The sequence below is a fragment of the Thermobia domestica genome, chromosome 9 (assembly GCF_964235325.1).
Source record: "Thermobia domestica chromosome 9, izTheDome1.hap1.1, whole genome shotgun sequence".
Lineage (NCBI taxonomy): Eukaryota > Metazoa > Arthropoda > Insecta > Zygentoma > Lepismatidae > Thermobia > Thermobia domestica.
The window spans coordinates 42,862,345-42,886,822 of NC_137462.1; the positions used below are offsets into that span (position 1 = coordinate 42,862,345).

Genomic DNA, 24,478 nt, shown 5'->3' on the forward strand with positions numbered 1-24,478 from the left:
CCACTGCGTTTAGGGCCTTATGATTCGCATTTCTCAAAATCTCGTTTTATTTGCAACCTAAGATGCAAAGATAGATTTTGTACAAAATTTCAAGGTTCTACGCCTAATACTCTGGAGATCTATGATCAGGGAGTCAGTGGATTTACTCTTTTATGTATATAGATTGTCACTTTTTAGTTGGTCAAGTAATCGTTTCGTTAAGTACTTTATTGTGAAAATATTGATAATAATGATATAATATCGTTTGCTACAATAACATCATATAATACCGATAGGTAACATTAACAAGAACATCAACCACTAGAAGTATATAATTTCTTATAATATTACTTGAAAATGAAATGAAATGAAATTAATTTTTTTTAGTTTTACGTCCCACGGTTATGCCGGTTAGGCTAAAGGAGACGGTGATGATGAGAAATGAATGAAATGGTGGAATGAAGAAAGTGGGAGGAAACGGGAGAACCTCGAGAAAACCCACGAGCGCGGTGTTTGTCCACCACAAAGTCTATGGCGCGAACTGGATCGAACCAGGGACCCCAAGCACCGGAGGTGAACGCTCTACCACTGAGCCACCACGCCCCCTATAATATTACTTGAATGTGGGAAAACATAAAATAAAGAAAAATAATAAAATTACTAAACTGCTCTTGGGTACATAGTTTAAATCTCAAAATATCATCTTGTACCCCTAACTTTAATTTGTGTTTAAGTTATCCTCACAACATTTCGATCCTTCCTGGAATCATCCTTAAGCGCAGATGTGATGCTATCCGGAATCTACATTTTGATTACATCAAAAACCTGTAAATGGAAAAATGAGCACCAAATATTCCTGATACATTTCTGTAAACTCTGTCACCTTTTTTTTTTTTTTTTTTTTTTTTTTTTTGGTGCAACTAAGCTGTTTCCTAAACTTCTGTAGCTTGTTAGTGTCCACTGATGTTGTTTCTTGAACTTGTTCATGGGCTTGGAAAATAATGGAATAAACATCATTTACTTTTTGTGGACTCAGAGCACTAAAAATGTCAATTGAGTAACTTTTATGTATGAAATTAATGTTTGTACAATATTTACACTTCATCACTTACTCCTCTGTTCCTGTAATTAAGCAGTCTTCTTGTTGAATTTTAACATTGACGCTGTTGGTTTGTCACAAATGGGATTTAGTGACATTTTTTAAAATTAGTTTGCACTTATTAAATTGCCTCATATTATTTCACATATATTCAAGTATTTAGAGTTATATTTGTAAGTTGGTTTAAATGTGAATTTGTATGTGTATCAATGTTAAATGGTATTGCAACGATTTAAACGGCGTGACAAACTTCTCGGCATTTGAAGGCGGTGCTCCAAGTTCCCTTTAAATGCTGCTAGCAAATGAGAGGCCAGCGATATTGCCACGTTTATTTTGTACACATCCACGTATATCCCCTGTCACCTGATCGCGCTGAAGTTTGTCTGCTTAGCCATAGCCACACCCCTTTACTACTTGGCAACGTCGCGCCATAGCTTGCGTTTTATTCGTTTAGCTGAAATGTCAAGATGTTTGTCACAGGCTGTAGTTACAAATAGCGGCTGTATACAACGCACAACTCGTATACAAGCGGTGCTCAAATTTCAACAATACACTCACACAGAGATTCAAGCGCACCGCAAGACCGTTGCTAGGCAACGGCAGAAAATTTCTGATTGGCTGAATTTAGTCATCTTATTATTTTAGCAACGAGAGAAAAGAAAAGAATAAGAGCAGTGTTCGTCGTAGAAAGAACGTGTAGTTTGGTGAACATGTTTCAAAGGAATGGCTGTTTGAAATCTTAGACTTTTAATAAGTGCTATAGACTTTTAAAGTGCTTTATTGTGTAAAGGACCGTCTAAATGGATATTCAAGATGTTGAATCAACGTGGGTTTCGTCGCTGGATTTTTAAAACAAATTCTTGCTTTTAAAAAAGGTACAACAACTCTAGGCATAAGTGTACGAGCGTAGATGCGCAGCTGTTATGGCAAACAATGACATTTTGTCAATATAACTAGAACTTTCAGACATTCGGAATTATGTTGAACTCAACTGTATTGTTATTATTTGTTTGTAGTTAATTTAATTCAATTAGCGTCATTAAAGATTGTATTATTCCTGGAATTTGACAATCTTGCTAGATTTCCGCAACCTCTTCAAATTGTTGACGCAACCCTTTCCGAAGTGTACAGAGACCACTCAGCACGGCGGGAAGGAGAAATTACCAAGAAAACCAGTGTGTTGTGCTATTACTCCATAAAGAATAATAATTTATCAAATGTCTATTACACCTGAGGGAACAGTTTTTGAGTAGTTAAAGTGGACAGGGCTGGCTCACTCAAAACAATTTCCTCCTTTAGGTCGGTGATAGGTTTTTGTTACAATTTTGTATTTTAGTTTAATATTTGCAATAATTCCTTTTCAATTTTGTTACATAAAAAAAAAGTCAGATTAATATTACGCTTTTGTTACATTTATGATTCTTCTCTATGAACATCTATAAAAGGTGTATTTATGTCGCGGATATAAATCCATGTCGATAGTGAATGTTTCTAAATTGTATCAAAGTCAATTGTGTCAAATTGTAGAAAAAGTTCAATAGTTATAAGACAAACTGCACGAACGTAAGTTTGACATTGCATGTATCAAAATGGTATGACTGAATACTTGAATTGTTACGAAAAGGAACTTGAGGTTGACACCAAACTGTTTTAACTTAAAAAACATAGTACCAAAATTTATATCAAAACACAAAAGATCTAAAACAAAAATGTTTTATAGTAGTAAACATGTTTTAAAGGTGAGTGAAAAATCTCTGCTTTTTAGTGGTTGGCCATCTTCCCCCATTCCAAATCAAACCAAGAATCACTTATTAATGATTCACAAAGAATTTTAAAATAAAATATTCTTCTTCTTGTATTCATCATTTTAAAGAACCATCTTCTCTCAACCAAGAAATTGTCCTAGTAAATGTTCTTTTGCTTGACTTCATCAGTTTAATTATTAATAGGTCTGTTACTAACTTCCTCCGAATTTGCTCTAGGATTGAGCCCAGAAACATAGGTAATTAATAAATTAAAGCAGGAGAAGATTGTTTAATTTTAAGCAAAATATTTATTTTTTAACAGGCATATTAGTGAAATTCTTAGATTTAGATGTCCGTTTGTACTTTCTTTCAATAACTTTAAAGTTCTATGCATCTCATAGCAAATAAAATTTGCAACATAAATATTTTTTTTCTGTTTTGCTTCTTGTTCCCCTTTTTCTGTGATTTTCACATAACATTATCATAACTAAATTTACGAAAGCATGTATAAAATTATTTGATGGAATATTTTTGTTTTATAATTCTCTGTGTGCTAATAAATATTTTAATTTACTTGTACTTTCAAGCTCCTCGATGTTTATCTTCATTGAATGAGAATATAAAATGGATTATTTGCTAAATTATATATTTATTTACTAATTGTTAGAAATTTTCCTATTTCCAGTTTTAAACAAAGGATTAACAAATAACTTCTCAGAGGTTGAAGTTCAAGTTGTTAATTGCCCAGATTTAAGAGAACCACCTTTCACATTAGTATGTCCTGGTAAGTCTCTTTAGTTATTCTATTAATGATATATTTAAAAGAATATAAAAAGACTTATCTAGTTAAAAGATTTTAGTTTATATCTATTTTACATATGTATTTATATATCCATTTCTATTTTTATTACTGTCAATTTAGTAAAATTAAGATGGTTTATTTTCCCTTAGATTAGTTTATTATCTTTCTACTAATTTCTGGATACTATTAATAATTTCTTCCAATATTTACAAAGAGACATCCAACAAGTACCGGTTTACGAAAGTTAATTTTTGAATATTAGAATTTTTCAATCAGTGGCAATTGTTCAACATGTTTTGATTCATGCAAGTGGCTCAATAATCTAGAGTGTTCGTCTCTGATCTATTGGTCTGAAAGGACAAAGGCCTGAACCCAAGTCATGTGGGACTGTGGTAGACATAATCGTATTCGTGGATATTCATGGGCTTGTACAATTTCTCCTACTATTGCAGCATTTCACTAATTCTTTCATCACTTTTTCTGCCTTCAGAAAGGGGTCAGAGATACGGTAGCTCAATAGTACAGCGTTTATCTCTAATGCGAGGAGTCCCTCATTCCATCCCAGGCTAAGCGCGTTTATAGTGCATAACATCATTTCCTAAGTTTTCTCGGAGTTCTCTCGTTTCCTTCCAAACTGTCATTTCATTAATTATAATCATTCAGTTTCGTCAATTACCCATCTCCTTTATCCTAAAGGATATCACGAGGAATGTAAAACTATAAATTTTATTTCATTTAGCTCCCGGAGCATACCATAGAACACTAAAAAAAAAAAAAAAAAAAAAAAAAAAAAAAAAAAAAAAAAAAAACCTGAAAAACGATACATTTTATTTTATTTATTACTAAAGTTTTATAATGTCGTTATGATCATCGTACAAGGAAAACAACAACAACAAAGTTTCATAGGTTTTCTATTAAGAGAGTTGGTTACAGCTTAAGGTGTGATTTGGAAAAACCTTTGGATTCGAACTTGTGACCTCCGGTTATGGGGAGTTAATATTAACTGTTCACTTATATCTGCTCGACATTTTGATTTTCCACTTATACACTTACAACCTTCTCGAAACAATAGTAATTTATCAAATAAACTAAATAATTATTATTAATCGATATATATTATATGAATATCTGTAACTTGAAAGCAGGAGTTTATCCGCATTCTTTACTGTGATTAACCGGTTTATTTATAATTGAAGGTCTTTGTGGTAGCCCTAGATTGGCTGATGTTGGCGCAGTTACTTATATATTCCCTTTCATCAAGAGAGAAAAACTCTACGATGCGAAGGATGTGGCAACCCTTGTAGAATTACCAGAAGCTTTTATCATTGGAGCTTCAGGTGGGCCTTGGCCATATGTTGGTGTTAATTCCGAGGTATTTATTATTTATTTTATTTTTTTATTTTTAACTTTTCAATATCTTCGTAATATGTAAAGAAAAAAATGTATGTTAGAGGAAATTGAGCCAAGGAACAGTATATACCAGGGGGCATGACACCTACACGTCTAATGAATTTGCTAGGATTTTTTCCAGTGGACTCATTTTTCCAAGAATGAATTGCCTACCATGAAGTAATTATGTATGGCGACGAAACAAGTCAACGATAAGGCCTTTCTGTTTTTCGTGTATAAAAGTAAATTTTGGTTTCGATATTTGGAACTACTTCTCTTGTTGCACATATGTGGAAACGACAAGCAAACACTGCAATTAAGACGTCTGTATATATTGTATTTTACATTTAGATAATTTTAATTTATTATGCACATCTTTTCTAGAATTGAGTTTTATTTTTGAATAGGGTGATAGTTGTATCTAAAGACATGCACTTTGATATATCAGGGGATGTAATAACCACAATTTGTTGTAATGAACTTATGAATATATATTTAGTTTTGAAACCAAGATGTTTAGTATATTGATAGTCTTGAGTTCCCTCGTGGCTAAGCGGTTAGCGTTAGCTCCGTTGGCATGGGAGACCCGGGTTCGATTCCCGGTGGAAGTTCAATGTGGTTCAGATTCTACCTTAAACTCTCATATAACCTCTGCTGAAAAGGACGCTAAACGAAAAATCAAACCAAATCAAATCATTGATGTCTTTCAGCAAATAATTATGTTCTGGTAAAACTGCAATATATATTAGTTTTTACAGCATGTTCTGTCCTTCTAGTCACTTTATGGAGCAGAAATTCCAATTTCAATGAGAAACAGAAAGTAGGCTATGACTTCTGTACAGTAATTTTATAGTTTGTTTTGTAACAAATAAATCAGTCCTTGAAAACAATCGATTACAATCAAATTTAATATTGTCACTAGGTACAACAATCCCTTGTATATACTAAGGGACAAAATAACGTAATCGAAAAAAAAATGATCCAGCATTCTTCTAATTGCTGCAATATCCTTGCAACTTTCACAATATAAAACTGAAATATTAGTTACTAGATATACAGTATATTAGCCTTACACGAATAAACTCATTTCAGACAACCAAAATATAAACAGTGTTCCTTGGTTGAACAACTCGCCTTACAATATCAATGCACTCAGAAATTCTTGTCAGGATAGTTAAGATTTAAAAAAAAGAAACAATTACAGATGCTAAAATTCAATCAACCAATTTACTACGCCGCTGTAATGATACATGTTACACTAATACGTATAAATAAGACTCGTTAAATATTAATGAAGGGGAAAGATATTTGTAATACACACTAGTATATAGCAGGAGACACATAGTATGCGTGTCTTGCTCTTTCGTTCTCAAGCATGGAATAATAAAAGCGAATTGTTTATTAATGCTCAAATGTTTGGCTAAAAAACGAGTAATGGTACTTCCCGGGATGGAAAACATTATAAATATTTTGCTGAGATTTAAAACTCAACAAGTCGGCAGTAAAGTTTAATGACATGTTATCATTTTGACAAAATGAACTTTAAAATATTCCCAGATCTCTGGGCGCAGCCTCGAGTGCCCTACGGCCAACTAACTAATATCACAATTTAAATATTAAATTAACATATATAATAAATACGCTATTTCTGCCTTATTTGTTATAATTACAAGTTGCTGTTAGTTATTGATAAAGATTATATTTTTATTGTAATAAAGGACTAGATTTAACTTCTTTCCATTGTTGCGTGTGTATTATTGTGAAGCCAATTTTAATGATAAAACTTAGTGACACAGACGTGAGGATAAAACTTAAATTTTGTTACCGTGGAAACGAACTTACGAAATAAGTATTCTGTCTTGAAATATGTAATACCAACTTTACTGTAAGTTATGATATTGCAGTTGCAGATGCACCAAACTTGTTCAAAATAATGCAGTATACTCTCTCTATACTAATCAGTAATGCACACATCGAAGAAATGTTTAATGTAATAAAAGCTTTATGGTCAGATGATACAAACAGAATGTCAACAGAACTTGTGATGGTGGCAGAAATTTGTGTTCAGATAAACTTCAAAATGACCTGTCAAAATTTCCACAAAACGGTTAAGGAAAATAAGATTTTTCTTGAAGAGATCTCCAAATAATGTAAATAATAATTAGGTGTCTATAATCACTAATTTATGTAAGTTTATTCAATACAGGAAACATTTGGTTAGTAATAATAGTAACGTTAGTAGTTAGTAAAGGTAGTTATAAGTGTTAGAAGTAATGGTGTCAATGCAGTAAATAAGCAAAAAAATTCAGTTTCAATTCCCCCCCCCCCCCCACTTATATAAATGCTAGTGGTTTCTGAACTTGCCTTCAGTTCGATCTGACAACCCTAGGTCTGATAGCTGAGCATTTAAAAGACCAAAATACATGCTAATCTCATATGGTTTTCTACAATTTCTCTAAAGTCCCTATAGCGTAAAACATTCTTAACTGCAATTATAAGATCAAGAAGACATGGTCTCCCTCGAAACTGATCAGGACCACTTTACCGGTTTTCGAGCTATTTTTATACACAAACTTCTTTGTTTTCCCCTCTTTCTACGATAGAACTCACCTTACTCGAGACAAGAATAGAGATATCACTGCATTTTAGTCTTAATTTTACTTGCCTATCACTGTATACCATATACGTATGCTCCTTTTCTTTAGGATTTGAAGATGTCAGAATAAGAATGACCTCATCCCACTTAAAATGTCGGCAAACACATTATAAATCAATAGTTTCCATATTTGTTCATAACTACATTCTTTAATATCATTATTAAAAAAAAAAAAAAGTTTCCGTATGGAATCTGCTCTAAGCTCTCACGAAAACGATCATGAATTTCCATTTAGGTACTATGTCTACATTCTAGTTGAGGGTACTCTTTTTTCGCTTAGCGTCCTTTTCAGCAGAGGTTATATGAGAGCTTAAGCTGGAATCTAAACCACATTGAACTTCCGCCGGGAATCGAACCCGGGTCTCCCACACAAGTTTAAGAAAGCAGAATTATTAGCACAATACAAAGGCAAAATAATGACAATAATAAATAAATAAAGAAAAATAAACTTCAATTTATACCCCTTCCTAAGGTGAGTTAAGAGGATTAAATTACTTCCTTATGATGTGATGAAAGCCTTCTTGGATTTACTTTTCTTGTGCTATCGCGAAAATGTAAATCTTTAGAGGCACTACAATAATAATGTGATTAATAAAGTTAATGATAGGAGAGTGTTGTTTATGATTCGTCATCTTAGTCTCATAAGGAACTTGTTATACGTTCAATACTATTTTTACGGTGCATTTTGATATAACAAGATGAGATACTACAACAGAATTGACACAATTTCTACAGTTACAGTTTACATATGTTCTGAAGAAACTGAATAATAATAATAATAATAATAATAATAATAATAATAATAATAATAATAATAATAATAATAATAATAATAATAATAATAATAATAATAATAATAATAATAAAAATTAGTCATGCCTTTCTACAACTACGATTAGGGTGTTTTTATCATGATAAATGGAGTTTCGTTGGTAACACTTGACTATCTTGACAGGATATACGTGTACGACATGGACGCCGCAAACGTAGAGTACAGTTTTAAGTGTAGTACTCGTACAATATTACAGGTATCCATCGCTTTGCACATGTACAAGTGCAAGTGTGGTGCACATTTGAAAGTAAGGAAAAGTACACGTGCGTCACTTATGTAGATGTGTATTTGAACATGTTGTGCACATATATATTGCACATGTTATGTGCTGTCTGGGTAAAAGACACATCACCGCTGACAGAGTGAACTGGAGCTAGTGTGCCAGTCAGTTATATCGAAACAGCTGGGTGAGAGTAAAAGTATAACAGTAAGGGCCATTGTATTTGTATGTTCCCAGGGTCACACAGTAACTGAAGTTGTCCGTGTTGTGGTTGTATTAAATGTGCTCAAAGTACATAGTCGAATATATCTACAAGGATTCCCAGTGGGACTTCATGTGGCTCGGATCCCACGCTAAGCTGTAGGTTCACGTATCACATAGCCTCGCTGCCGAAAAGGACGCTAAACTCGAATCAAACCAAACAAAAATCTACACGGAATGATCTAACACGAGTGTGAACACACGATGTCAAAAATTGATTAAAGAAAAGGTCCCAATCCAAAAGGACTCCCGGCGATTTTCACGATTGGTCAAGGAAAATCATTTTTCAAACCCGACAGGATATCTTACAGTCCGTGAATTCAGGTCTATCTCAAGCAATTTCGGAAGAATACTGAGAAGAGAACGTCATCGAATGGGCATTTGGAGTCGAGACTACTTCCCATTGTGGCGCATAAAGTTGTACACAAATTCTGGAATGTAGCGAACTAGAAACGTGTAGGGTCGTCTGAAAAGTTGCTTTTTTTAAAAAATAGTATTCCAATACAGTGTTGGTGCAGCGAAAGCCTAATAAGTTATTTCGCCCGAAGTCTGTGGAGAGCGTGGTTCAAGCTAGAGGAAATTCTGTGATGATGTAAGAATATTTTCCGTGCGAATTTGAATACGAACCAGCATGTTTATTTGGACATTCTCAGTCATCAGATTGTGTCACTTAAACATCTTCATGATTAATATGAAATGGATACTCCATCTTGCAAGATAGCTATAGTGGTTGTATAGGGTTCAAAGGGATTTTACAACCTTTGAACAACATTCGGACACTTTGCCGCACCTGCTCCGTCCAACAGAGAAACAGAAATAGGCATTCTCCTACTTCACTGAACCACGGTGTCAATATATTAGCGAACGATGTGGTACATCTGTAACATTTAGTTAGGTCACTTCCAAACATACTCAGACGGTTATTCAGGCTAGAGACGGTGTTACTTTGTATCAGGCAAGTTCTATGGAGAGTGGGTAATTTTTTTTATCTAATGTGCTCAGGACCGAATCAGCTTCTTTTTGGGCCCGCAGCAGTGAGAGAAAATTGAGGCTCTTATAATTTGATAGTCTTCAATAATAATAATAATAATAATAATAATAATAATAATAATAATAATAATAATAATAATAATAATAATAATAATAATAATAATAATAATAATAATAATAATTACCATCGTCAATTTTGAAGTCTCAAGTAATTCTGTTGGTGAATATGAAGAACAATATTCGGAACAAAAATACAACAAAAAATCACTCTTTTCCATCTACGTACTTTCTCGTAGTAAAACATATTATAAGGTGATTTTTCTACATTTTCATATGGCAAGCAAATCAAACCGACTTTTATTATAAAACTAATATAGTGTAACAGTTTCGCCAAGTAAACATTGTGGCTTGATCAGATGCTATCAATAATGTCTGATGAAGCCAATTATTCATTTGGCGAAAGTGTTACATAATATTAGTTTTATAATAAAAGTCGGTTTGCTCTGCTTAGCGATAAGTTTATTATTTAATTATAGTATATAATAGGCTAAGGTGTATAATGGGAAATATTACGGTAAAATCATGTGTAAAACCATCAGAGTTAATATTTATCATATATTGTGTCAATATTGCTCACTAAACTTAGTTGGTTTAATTGTGACTTGCCATGCTGTTTTATAAACAATTTTTGGTTAGCTTTCTTTCTTTCTTTCTTTCTTCCTCATTTTTTCTTTCTTTTTTGTTTTGCTTTGTTTACAAAACTAGATATTTTCAATGCAATTATAAGCCATTTCTTTACAAATTTTCATACAATATTTTGTATCAGATAATATTAGTGTAATGAGATATTCTAACCGGCCCATGTCAACCATTGAAATTTTATTTTGTTTTTTTTTCTATTAAAAATAAAACAATAGCACAAACGAATAACTATTTCTAAATTTATTTAACAAATATATTATAATTCAAGCTCTATATAGTATCTTTTTTTTAAGAAAATAAAACAGAAACCTAGGTATCACCCCACAAATATAGAAAATATTCCTATTAAGTGAGTACTTTGCATTATCTTTGCTTTGGTAGATAAAAAGCCATAGTTAAGTACGTGTATTATTGCATTCACATAAACCAAAGTAATTGTAATTAACCAGATTCCAAGAAAGATAAGGAGTGACGAGTATACGTTTCTATAGAATACCAAGAATAACTATTTTATTTGTAAACTCCTATCAAGATTTCAATGATAACTTACGATTGGATTAGGTTTGAATTTAGCATCCCGTTCAGCACCGAGGCTATATAAGATATGGATCTACAGCTTAACATGGAATCCGAACCACGTGAGCTTCCACTGGGAATGGAACCCGGGTCTCCCACGCCAAAGGCGCATGATAACTTAAGTGTTAACTTAGTTGTGTTACAGATTTCAGGTGAGCTACGCTTAAAACCCTAGAATTTAATTACTTACTTGATTTTAATGAATAATTCATATCTGAAATTTGTAGCACTGCCCGTTATGGTGAAGATGTCGTGTTAGTGACCTTGCAAATCATCGTTAAAATGTCAATAGGAGTTTAGAAATAAAATAAATATTGTTGGTGTTCTTATGGCATATTCGAGTAATAGTTGCAAGATTAGCATTGTATTTAAACTACAAAATCAGTTATAAAGATTATACAGCAGAAAAGCAGAAGTACTTCTGGTCAACATTATTTAAATATCTTAATATTTTACAATTATAAAGTTTACATTTGTATCATGTTATGTATACACAAAATTGTGAATAAATATAATATACGTATTATAATATAGACATTATAATGCGTATAGAAGAGAATAGTTTCATTGTTCAACGTAGAAGTAACATGTATCAAAAGCTTGTAAGAAATGCCATGTTATCTTTTGTATTAAAAATAAAAAGTATTCCTAAATTTAAAAGAATTACTCAAAAGTTATCTTTCGAAAAATTGTTTTCAACTATTGCTGAGTTTTGTAGCTTTGGCTGTGGTAACATATAATTATGTTTATAACTTAACAAATTCGATGTTATTAAATGATCTAAGGATGCAATAAATTTAAATAGAAATGCTGCACGTTATATATCGTCGACACTAGGTCAGAACCTCTGATCTTCAAAATACTAGTTTTGAAAACATCGCCTTTAAAGAATTAATCTTTTGTGTCAACAATGTTGTTAGGAATCACATAGGACAATTTTAGCTTTGTATTCCTTCTGGTCAATGTAATGTGATGTTATTTTAAAAATCGTGTAATTTAAAAATTCTATTAGCCATAATGCTGTTAATAAATAAATAAATGTAAACAAATTTTATCGGAAAGAATTCCAAAATGCCTGACACTACTTCATAATTTACCTGACACTACTTCATAATTTACACCTTTAGTTTTAATTATAGAAAATTTAAATAAAAAAATGTAAATGATGTACGAAAGGATACTAGATAATTATAATAATTTATTGACTATAAAAATAACTCAATATAAAATATTAATTAATTGAAATGACAAAAGTGAGATCTAAATGGGAGATATTTCTAACTACATGGTAAGAATCCTAAAGTTTCCCATTGAAAAGTTACAAGTAGGCATTTATCCATATTCTAGGATAAGAGAAGGATTTTCACTTATGTTAATACTTGGCAGAAGAGAGATGCATGTCAAACCTCCAAATGGCGGAAACTTCGGAAGATGTACAGTACAGATTCCACCAAAGACAACTGCCTTTCTTCTTCACCGAACTGACTGGCCCCGAAGCAAATTTATGGCAGTCTTTTATATGTATCGTGTAACTGTGGTTAAATTCCTCTTAACCTATTTCTGTTATGACCCACTCATCTACAGAAGTCAGGTAGCATAGAGTAGTTGTTTGGAATTATTCTGTTAGTTGAAAACTTCTGTTTTTTTCTAACTCAAAGGACATCAAGGAATAAATCTCTAGTTCTTTAACCTGTATGAGAAAATAATTAAAAATATATAACTTTTTTTTTTCTCGACTGTGATTTACACCACAGTAAAAAGGTAGATATTTATCTAGAAACTCCAGACAGATCCAAATCCTCCCCAATCCCTTCTCCTTCCGCAAGAATGCAAATTCGTGGTTTTGGCGCAGCCTAAGATATTATTAATAATTGGGTACATTCACTCTAACACCTATTTAATACGTTTTATCCTGATTTCTAAATTTCTTGAAATACCCTGATACTTGTATACACACACAAACCAATCAGTTCTTATAACAACTTGTAAATTTTTAGTCCTCATATCTCGAATTCTAAATGATAAAAAGTCTTTAACATACATTAGCATATGCATGTTAAATATATGTATTTTTTAATTTATTTTTTTTAAATCTCACTTTATTTTCAGCTAATGCCTAATCTTTTTGTACAAGGAAACAAAGTAAATAACCAATCACGACACTTATATGTTATACATTATAACAACTTGTAAATTTTTAACCCTCATTTCTCGAATTCTAAATGATAAAAAAATCTTTAACATATATTAACATATGCATGTTAAATATATGTATTTTTTTAAAATCTCACTTGATTTTCAGCTAATGCCCAATCTTTTCGTACAAGGAAACAAAGTTAATAACCAATCACGAATAGCAAAGTTTAATACGAAAAATGGAGGTTGTATTTTGGAAACACTTCCAAACAACGAAACAAGCCAATCAGCACAGTCCAATTTATATTGCTGCGAAGGAAAACCTGGCAAGGTATGGTATACATATTTGAATTTTTGAGATTTTGAGTTATAACGTGCTATTGTTATTCTATTTATTTTTTCATCTTAGGAATTGTGGCCATGGAGTTGTCAAAGTGTTTTTGGATATTATTTATTGTATTGATAGGATGCATATTTAATATTAAGAAAACCTTTCACTCACACAAACACCCATAGGTAACAATGACACCCCTGATCGTAGATGTTTCGATGACGCTTTACCATCTTCATCAGTACAAATTCTTCGAGAGCACAAAGTTGCTTGAAGAATTACATTGTCGGTGAATTTTCTTCCATGTACAGTAAAACCTCTAAATACCGGACACCAATGGGACATGAATTTTTGTCTGTTACTGAGAGGTGTCCGTTACAGAGAAGTTAAAAAAAATTAATTTCTCACAACGGTAATTGCATGCAGTAATATACAGTAAATACATTATATATGAGAGTAAGTACGTAAAATTCAATATGAAAATACTCCATTTAGTACGTATTTGAATTACTGGGAGGGATGAAGGGGAAATTCATTTCTTAAGTAATATTATTGCTGGGGTATCTGTTAATATATTCGTATACTGCAACAAGCTAAATTCTTTCGTTTACCGAAAAAGGCATGCTTTTTCCTCTACAAGGGTAATAAAACTCATTAGCAAGTGTCCTCTGAGAATTCTTAGTATGGTTGCGGAAGAAACATGTATGTTTGTGTACTGCCGCCGTATCTTCGTTGGCGGAATGGATGAAAAGGCAAATTATTGAGAGCGCATATGTTTATTGACTCATCCCGAATCACAAAGAATATCCTCTTAGAGAAAGTGAAAAAGGAAGCCGGAAAAACTCAAACCCAGGACTTGTTCCAGTATCATAAGTACAAGAAAAATTTTGCTTTTTTTATTTTTTTAAAAAAGGAATAAACATTGCTCGTTGAAAATGTTACTGTAAAACAAACATTTGTTTTATTATCTATGAAATTGCTGGGAAAGATGCAAGGCCCAGAGGAAAAAGGACTAAATTTTTTAGGGAAGGGAAGATCTTTCACACAGAATTCTTGACCATACAACTGATCTTGCATGAGTGTTACTGCTTATTGAAGGTTTTCTAGGATTTCTACCAGAAAGCAGTTTATTGCGGGCAGAAAGAAAGAATAATTTCAAGTTCAGCTTGAAGCTGTTCTGTTTGATGGTTCACCAGGTCTAGACTCATGATAGATACACTTGTGGGGAAAAGATTTTTTCTGTATACTGTAATATATCTCAGAACCAAGAATAATTCATGTCCGTTCTGAAGAGGTTATTGAAACGTTTGGGGGAAGAAAGGACTGTCCGCGTCCGTATTTGAGAGTGTCCATTAAAGGGAGGGTTTTGTTCCATAAGAGAACATATATTTTTGCCGGTACAAAAAAATCTGTCCGTATTATAGAGGTGTCCGTTAAGGGAGGTTTCGCTTTATAAACAAATTAAAACTAGTGTAATTCTTCCAGTATGTACGTCCTAAGATAGCTAGAACTATCCCAAGCACGTAGCCAAGGGGGGTCCGGACCCCCCCTTCGAGACCAGAAATGAAAAAAATTAAGTAAGGATGAAACAAAATGAAATGAGAGGAAAAAAAAAAAGGATCAGAGTTAAAAATTGAAAAAACAAAACTACAGGAAGCTTTTGATTACTCTTTCTTATGAGGAGCGTTCACCTCTGGTGCTTGGGGTCCCGGGTTCGATCCCAGCCCCCGCCAAGTGAACTTTGTGGTGGACAAACACCGTGTGCGTGGGTTTTCTCGGGGTTCTCCCGTTTCCTCTAACTTTCTTCATTCCACCATTTCATTCATTTCTCATAATCACAGTCTCCTTTAGCCTAACCGGCATAGCCGTGGGACGTAAAACTCAAAGATTTCATTTTCTTTCTTATGAGGAGATTTGTATTACTTGCAATACATGGTGGCAAGGTGAGCGAGATATCCTGGAAGAGTCAGGGAATTTTAAATTTCTAGAAAAGTTACTTAATACTCAGAATTTCTACTACTAGTCAGGGAGATTTCAAGCTTCCGAAAGCATAGTACCGTTGCGTAACAGCGTGGACATTTTTTATCATAGTTTTTCGTCATCGCATCCTTGCAGTATCAAACATGTTATTTCAAAAACAGTTATGTACTGCTCCTTTAACCTGTCATTTGGAACAGATAGTAGTTGACGGAATAATAAAAACAATAGTTTATGTGGAAAGAAAGTTCTGTTAACATTTGATTCAACAGAGAAAGGAACGCAGATATTGTAAAATATTTTACAAGACATTATTGAGCATGCACTTTTTATAATAGTGGATAGATACTTTTTATAATAATTGAGGTCATAATGAAAAGAAAATTGTTATATTTGAAAAAACAGAGGAAGGACGTAAATATTGTATAATCTTTTTCAATATTTTTTTTTTTTAATTTTATTATTTTACTCGGAATTTCTTCGTAGTTTGTCTTTACAATTCTTAACAACATATCCTCATTTTATTGTCCTAACAAGCCAATATATGTTGATTGTAAAGTAGTTTAGATTGATCGAGCTCTTGGGCATTCAGAATTTCATGTCACGCCCCCCCCCCCCCCCGTTGCGGAATCCTGGCTAAACGAACCAATATATGTTGCCAGTAAAATAGTTTAGAATGATCGAGCCCCTGGTGCGATGACCAGAGTATTTCATGTCACGGATCCTCTCTTCACGAAATCCTGGCTACGTGCCTGACTATTCTACATCAACCTAGTGGTCCCCAATCTTTTTTGACTAACAATACATTTTACTGAATGTTTAAGACATCACAACACACTTGTTTGATTTTTTTTTAATTAATAACATTATAAATTATAATAGTATAAGACTGTAAGTTATAATAAAGTGATGACTATGTAAAGGGTGTCCCCTAAAGAGCGCAACTTTTGAAATGCCCGCCATTTCTGTTCGAGTAAGTTGGCAACACTGAACGTTTCACAATTTCCAACTGTTAGTAGTTACGGAGCACCGAATAGTACATGATCGTCATTTGTTTTCTGTACGGGTTGGAATTCACATATCATTTACCACATTTGTAATAAGTTTTCGCTATAACAATACGTTGTTCCGTCGTGACGCGTTCCATTCCTTACCTGTACAGAAAACAGATAACGATCATATGCTATTTGGTGCTTTGTGATTACTAACCACTAAGACAACAGATTAAAAAATCATGTTTAGTACTGTCAACTTACGACAACAGAAATGCCGAACATGCCAAAAGTTCGCTTTAGTTATCTATCTTTAGTTATCTTTATGCGATACACTTCAGTACTGGGCATTGTTGCTGCCGCTTGGGAAATTTCCTAATAAAGTTTGTTTCAAAATTGATTGTTAACTAATTACTAGCATCAATTACCCGCTTCGCTGGGTTAAATTAAAAAAGAAAATAGTAGTATGTTCCGTTAGTCAGTCACTTTTTACTATTAACTGAAGCGCTCTCTTATATCGGTCATTTTCGATTTTATACATCCCCCTCCCCCATGTTGCAGGGCACGGCATTGCAAGTGTCACTGTTCATCTCAGCGATCCCGAAAACTATGGACTCAACACTAATATTGGTAATTTTTTAAAAATAATTTTTATGTAGCTTCCCCTCTCCCTCCCTCAAGTTGCAGGGCTGAATTCTTAAGTTCCTAAGTTAAACGTAAAATCAAAATCAAATGAAGAACTTTGTATTGTATTAGCAATACAATAGTGCCTTGAATTGTATTGGTTTCTTATATGACTTGGATTTGACAGCTTATTCTACACAATACTCAAACTCTCTTTTCATAATTCAAGTTTAAATTATTTATATGTTTTGTAAGTCCACGAGAATTTGATTAAAAATTAATTATTTCGTAACCTAAATTTATCTGGCATATTTCGACCCTCTCATACTTACAGGGAAAATTATTCTTTGATTTATGGAAAAGAAATACATTTCTTATTACCATATATAGAATTGCTACTTACAAATCACATTTTAGAATTTCGTAATGACATTTTAAAGTCCACTTCACTTGATGATTTATATGTGAAATTTTCTTCCAGGTTCTTCAGATTAAATGCAAGAAACGAATTGGAGCTGATGATTTTATAAGTAGAATACGAAAAGCTCTTCAGGAACACTACAAGGATAAACCTATCGGTATGTAAAAAGGATATCAAATGTTTTAAACGTCGAAATTAGATCCAGTGCTCGCCTGAGTCACAGGTCACTAAACTGAGGAATGGATCACACATAAGAAGCCAAAATGATACTAATGTTTTATCAACATTCAAGAAGCGATCTTCCACTGTAATTTTGAGCTCTCAGACTTGTCAGTAAATAGTCTGGGATTATTTCTGTATCCATGCATGAGCTAACCCGATATTTTCCATCCTCAATAAAATGCAGATACACCAACGTCGTTGGACGGTCGACTTCTCGGTATAAGAATTGGGCTGCTGAGGTATCTCCCTATAGTTTTCTTATTTTCCATTCCTTTTGTCGAAACAGTTTTGAACCGTTCTTTTCGACATTTAATTCATATTTTTAGTTTATGAAACACAGATTTGGAGTTATTTGACTCGATCTATATACAGGATGACTTTTTAAACTTGTTACAATTGTGTAACTTCTGAGCCAATAGATAAAACAATGCTTAAATTTTGTAAGAAGGAAACACCAATAGGGACGTCGTAGTTCCAACACATGAACAGTATTGCCAATCCAATCCAAAGTTATATATATATTTTTTTTCAAATGGCACTACGTCAATGACAAATTTCAAATTAACATGTTAAACGAAAACTTATAATAGTACATTTATTAATCAATGTTGCAAAGTAAGAATGCTACAGTATCAAAAATATCCAAATTTTGGAAGTCTCTACTATACTACCGGCACAATAGGAGGCGGACGGGGCAATGCATATCCAAAGTACATTAGTGATAGTGGCTATTTATATTTACATCAATTTGAAATCTCAAACCATTCCAAGTGATAAACGTTGATAAAGTTTGCAACACTGCTTGAAATGGCTATTTGTGGAAAATGTTTATAACGATTGTTGCTTTCCTTTCCTTTTATAACACTACACCAACAGCTTTTGGTATTTGTAATTACAAGTTCTCGCAATTACATAATTTTAAAGTTGTAAGGTATGTTTTCATTGAAACTGCAAATCTGATTGTGTTCACTTTGCAGTTCCAGCTTATAATTTCGCCTACTTATGCTGCAACCTTCTACGGAGAACTTATGGCTAAGGAAATTTTAGATACTCAGTGCTCACATATTAGTGACCCATTATGCCGATTACATCATATACACCTATTGAGAAATGCAGTAATCAGGTGATAAGTTTTTAGTTACTAAATTCTTTACTAACATAAATTATAGTGAAATTCGAAGAGTTAAAACATGCGCCTAGGCTGGAGATCAAACACAGTCCTCAAACTTATCATGTCAATGTGGAAACTATTACATCACTCAGTTCTTTCCCAGACCAGACGAATATTTACTATTGAGGTCGGTATTGAGAAAGGGACTGGGTGGTGCGGTCATTAGCGCATCGGAGAGAAAAAGTTCTGGCTCCGGCCCTGTCACAGTTTTCTTCTATTTATACCTACAGAGGATGTAATATTACAATATCGATTAATTTTTCTAGTTCTCACTACATTAGGTGTTAACTGGCTTCACCATGAAATTACGAGATGTCCAGGATTGTCGTAGATGACAATGATGTGTTTCACAAAAAGAAAATATAAATACTAAAACAATTCAACATCGGTCAAATGTTTACGAAAATCCCACAAAATCCTCTAACGCACTAAAAATTTGGACCCACCCTGACGTTGTTTCTCTTAATCCATGTATAAGGAACCTAGTTTCATCTTTTCTCCGCTAGAAGCACCATATTTTTGTAAAAAAGTTCTGAGTAACTGAAGTATTCCCTCGAATAATGCTGTATGGCACATCATAGTGAAATTGAGGAAACCGAAGGAAAGAAACAACTGTAATTTGCTTGCATACAGAACAATGCTCCGCGCAGTTTGTCATTATACGAGTGCCATATCTTAGACAATGGAGACACTAGCCTTTCAGTATACATAGATCATATTCTGAGATTCGACAGGTAACTCACTAAATTCGAAAATGTGCCATACAGCGTTATTCGGAGAATGTTTTAATTATCGGTTCTCGTGTCCCTTCGTGAAGAAATGTAATAATCTATGCCAATCAAAGAATCAGTTTATTATTATAATCGATATATATATATTCGACGAAACAACAAACTCATATGTGCAAAACTGAGCTACATAAAAACGAGCGGAAATATTAAAATGTTGTCAAGAGCTAGAATATTTCTGGAACCAATTCATTTTCTTAAGGACTTACTGTTATATTTATTAATTTTGAAATTGTCCAATTATTGAGCTATGATTCAATTGTCTTAATTTCTGTATTTTATTATTATTATTATTGTGATTTGGATCTGTGGAAACTATTTATTAATAATTCTATGTTTAAGGCCGAAACATCTTTGTGTTCTTGAATTTCAATTTGATAATTCTTTTTTTAGTACCTGTTCATCAATTTTGACACACACACATATTGCTTCATATAATCCAGTAGGTATTTCCTAGTCAGTGAAATAATTCACTACAATGGAAAGAGACTTAATGAATGTTAAAACTGTGTGTTCATTTTTATGGTTTGTTATTAGAAGTAGAATGCAGTGAACACATATTGTAATTCAAAACCTATAGGGAATAATCGGAAATTGGAGAATAACAACCATAATTCCTATTTTATAATTAAGATGGTTTTTTCAAGGGAAATTTCTCATATCCATTTTTGCCCTCCATCTGGATAGTGAAGTTAATTTCAGCCTTTAGGTACATTTTGATGCTATGATGTTTTGTGAATATATTGATTCCTTACCTTACCCTTTCTCCATGAAACTTCTTCAAAATGCATTACATTGTCCAAAAATTGCTAAATTTAAGAAATTCCAACAGTACCCGTATACCTATAACATTCTTAACAGTAAAGTTAATGCATGGAGGTTCATATTATTGGAGTTAGATACAAGAATTTTAGGAAAACTAAAAATGGATCAAAAGACTGCGATCTTGGCCAATTAGTTTTTGGATCAGAGGCCACAAAATTTTTGAACGGTCCCTCAATCGAGTTTTCGTATTTTCTACGGAATAAGCATATCTTACTGAGATAAGTGATAGTTTGGGTTTGGCTACACTATATGTAGTTTTCCAGATGTAAGGCCTACAAGAAAATATTTCATTGAAATATATTAGATCCTGTTATCCAAAAATGAAACTCACTTTTTGCTATTTATATATAGTTGAAATATTTCTCTTATACATAATTAGTATTCATGATTTTTTCACTTTTCTTTATTTGCAGACTTCCGTTTCAACTTAAACATTTATGTGTAAACACTGGAAAAATGGTTCAGTCCAAGTATATTCACGTTACTTAGAGTATAAGGTGAATAAATGTAAATACATACCAGCTGAATGCAAATACTAAATACGAACTAAGATAAAAACAAATACAATGAACAAAATAAAATATTATCTTGTATTTTAATTATTTATTTTTAACTGTTTCCACAGGACTTGGAGGAACATTCCTAATTCAGCAAGGCAAAGCAAAACTTCATATAATGCCTGATTTTTCTGAAGAACCTATTAACTCGGTAGATGACTTGAATAAATGGCTTAAATTTTACAATATGTCAGCTCCATTGATTGCGATGGGAACTTTGGTATCAGTAGATCCGGTAAATATATTATAGAGTATTTTGTTAACTATGGCACTTTCTTTTCTAAGTATTTTCTTAAAGAAAAAACAAAATATGAGGGATTGAATTATCGTCTAAATAGTCACAATTTTCTTTTTGTTAGCTCAGTGGTAGACCGCTCACCTCTGGTGTTAGAAGTCTCTGCTTTGATTCATGAGAGTGTAGTGGATAGCATCGTGCCTATGGGTCTTACGTTTCTTCTTACATCCTCATTCCACCAATTCTTTCATACTCATTCTAATTATAGTAATAATTCCTGTAATTCCTGAATTTTCTTCAATCTTCCACGCTTTTGACTCTCTCCTGGAGTCTTGGTCAAGGATGATAAGAATAGAAAGGGATAAAAAAAAACTGACATTTCGCTTTCTTTTTTGCTTTTCTGGAAGCTTTATCCACGGAAGAATTTAGTTTTAAAAAAATCTTTAACGTCATCTTGCGTTTGCTTTGCAGTTTTATTCTTTCTGTCAGTACGTAAGAATTCAATTCGTAATCCTAAACTTGTGAGTATGAAGATAAATGATTAGAAAAATCTTATAAAATAACACTAAAATAATTACAAAATTATCTTACACTGCAATGTAAACGTAAAAAGACATTCAAGTTTTCTTAGGAAAATTCGTGCATTATAGGTTACGCGAAATATTGAGTATAAGGAAAAGAAATAACGCACATAAAGGTTAGTCTATTTAATTAATTAATGGATTAAGTCTAGCAGTATATAATTGAAAGACATGTGTGTACATAACAATAATAATAATATTTATTCGGTTTGTTCTAAAACACACAATATACAACTGAAACTGCAAGTTACGAAATATAGAATGATGTTAAAAGCTTTCTGGGTAATTGTTTTTAATTGAACTACACTTGCAGTTTGTATTGAAATAAATCTGGCTTCTCTATTAGTTGTCTGTGTAACTAATGTTAATTGTGGTTCAATCCACGTCGTCTAAGACGCAAAGCACATGTTTCAAGTGTTTGGTAGTGTAGTGGTTAGCCTATTAGCGGCATGGACAACTCTGGTCAATCGCATTTTCTCTCTTTCAAATTTCATATTGAGAGTTTATTATTGTTTCTGTTTTCCATATAGTCTCTAATATTAGACTGCTTCCATATGTATTCAGAATTGAGAATCGCAACCGAACACCTAAATTAAATTTTTCGGGGAAATTGAAATTTTCAAGAAATTACAATTTACTCCTCTGAGTAACTTCTTCAGAACAAGTATAAGAAATTGGTATGGCTACTCTGCGAATATTTCATCAATCGCTGTGATTGTTCAACACCACTTTTTCGATTTCCTATGCAGGCCATTCGTACTAGCTACTGTACTATTCATTAGTTAATTTGTAATGGAACTTATATGTATTTTTAGGGTCTTGATCTTCGACTACGACACTTCCACTGTTTCAGTCATCATGGCGAAGGAGGACATTATCATATTGATACAGAACCGGAAATAGCCGATTACCTTGGATACTTCGCAGTGGCTGAGGTTGTTTACCGATTGGATCCCCCTACAGAACCCCAAGAAATGTGGCGAATCTAAATCTGCAAGAGCTAATCAAAAAGTATAACTAAAAATTCAATTTCTAAAGAACTATTAGGAGGTCTTTGTGGATTACACACTTTTCAAATTAACAGAGAAAGAACAATGTCAAAATTTAGACTTTGTAATGTAATTGTTTAGTTTTATTTATCTTTAATGCCATGCGCTTATGTCCTTTAGACTAAATGAGACAAATGATTAACGAAAGTGATGTACTTAGCAGGAATGTAGGAAAAAAAAGAACGAAAAAAAAAGACAATCCCGAGAAAACCCACAACACGATACACAAAGAGTATTAAGAAAAATGCACGAACTGGCTCGAATTTCAGACCCGGGTCTCCGTTCTACCGTGCCGATACATTAACTACCACGCTATCCAGTCCATTTTCTTAACAGTTATACATTTTATCAATCTTGAAGTATTCAAACTACATGGATGTTCTTCATAACTCAATGTCTACATTACAAGAGACTATCATTAAATCCGCGCCTTAAAGAGCAATTGGAGTGATATAAGATCTGTTTTCCTTCATTTCTCAATATACTATATACAGGATGAACCTGAAAGATGTGCACAAACTCCTGGAGGTGACTCTTGACATCAAAAGAAAAAGTCCTGACAATTGGAACGGAACAGAAAGTTACGTAGAAATTGCGGGAAGTGATTTGTGACATCAAAACTAGTTAAATGTGGCTATGAACATCAGCAAAATGGTACATTAGGCAGTTGCGCGGCCCTGTCACTTGTACACGACGCGGAATTCTAGAACAAGCAAGACGACTTTTTGTCTTCTTTTCATGTTACGAATCACTTCCCGGAGTTTGTACGTATCTTTGAGGCTCACTCTGTATATGTGTAATTCAACCATTAAAGATATTCTGTAATATAGATAATGCATAGCCTACACAACAGAATTTGTCCACGCCACTCAGACCACATATAGTGCAATCTTTGTGGTCTGACCACCTACTTCAAGAGCGTAGTGGTTAACACACTAGTACATTAAGCCTGAGACCCGTATTCGAATCCTACATCAGTCGTGCACTTGTTCCCTTTGTGTATCAATGAATTTGTACCTAAAAGGGATTTGATGTGATAATTGGTGATCCTCGCACCGGAGATGAGCACCCTACCATCGGTACACATTATAACGGTCTATTGTTTATATAGTAGTATGAAACAAAACGGTGAAAATCTTCATGACACTGTTTGTTACTGTGTAATATGATCGGACTTCAAAGGATACCTCTTACAACAGGCAATAACCTGCACACACGGTGTTCATCTTGAGCTGAAACAAGATGAAAATCACAAACCTATATCTAGAACATAAATAAATTTATCTTCGTGATTTTGGGCAAATAAGTACACAAAATA

At 33.1% G+C, this 24,478-nt stretch overlaps 1 protein-coding gene across 1 annotated transcript in view; it reads left to right on the top strand.

Annotated features, from left to right (window-relative positions):
* The window catches only part of LOC145694612 (beta-keto L-gulonate decarboxylase-like), a 30,411-nt gene extending 7,178 nt beyond the window's left edge, over positions 1-23,233 (top strand). The window contains exons 2-7 of the mRNA XM_081771005.1: positions 3,509-3,607; positions 4,822-4,997; positions 13,554-13,718; positions 17,793-17,889; positions 21,364-21,530; positions 22,927-23,233. Of these exons, the coding sequence (XP_081627131.1) occupies positions 3,509-3,607; positions 4,822-4,997; positions 13,554-13,718; positions 17,793-17,889; positions 21,364-21,530; positions 22,927-23,100 (878 nt within the window). The 3' untranslated portion in view covers positions 23,101-23,233. The remainder of the gene's footprint in view (positions 1-3,508; positions 3,608-4,821; positions 4,998-13,553; positions 13,719-17,792; positions 17,890-21,363; positions 21,531-22,926) is intronic.
* Positions 23,234-24,478: the final 1,245 nt, after the last annotated feature.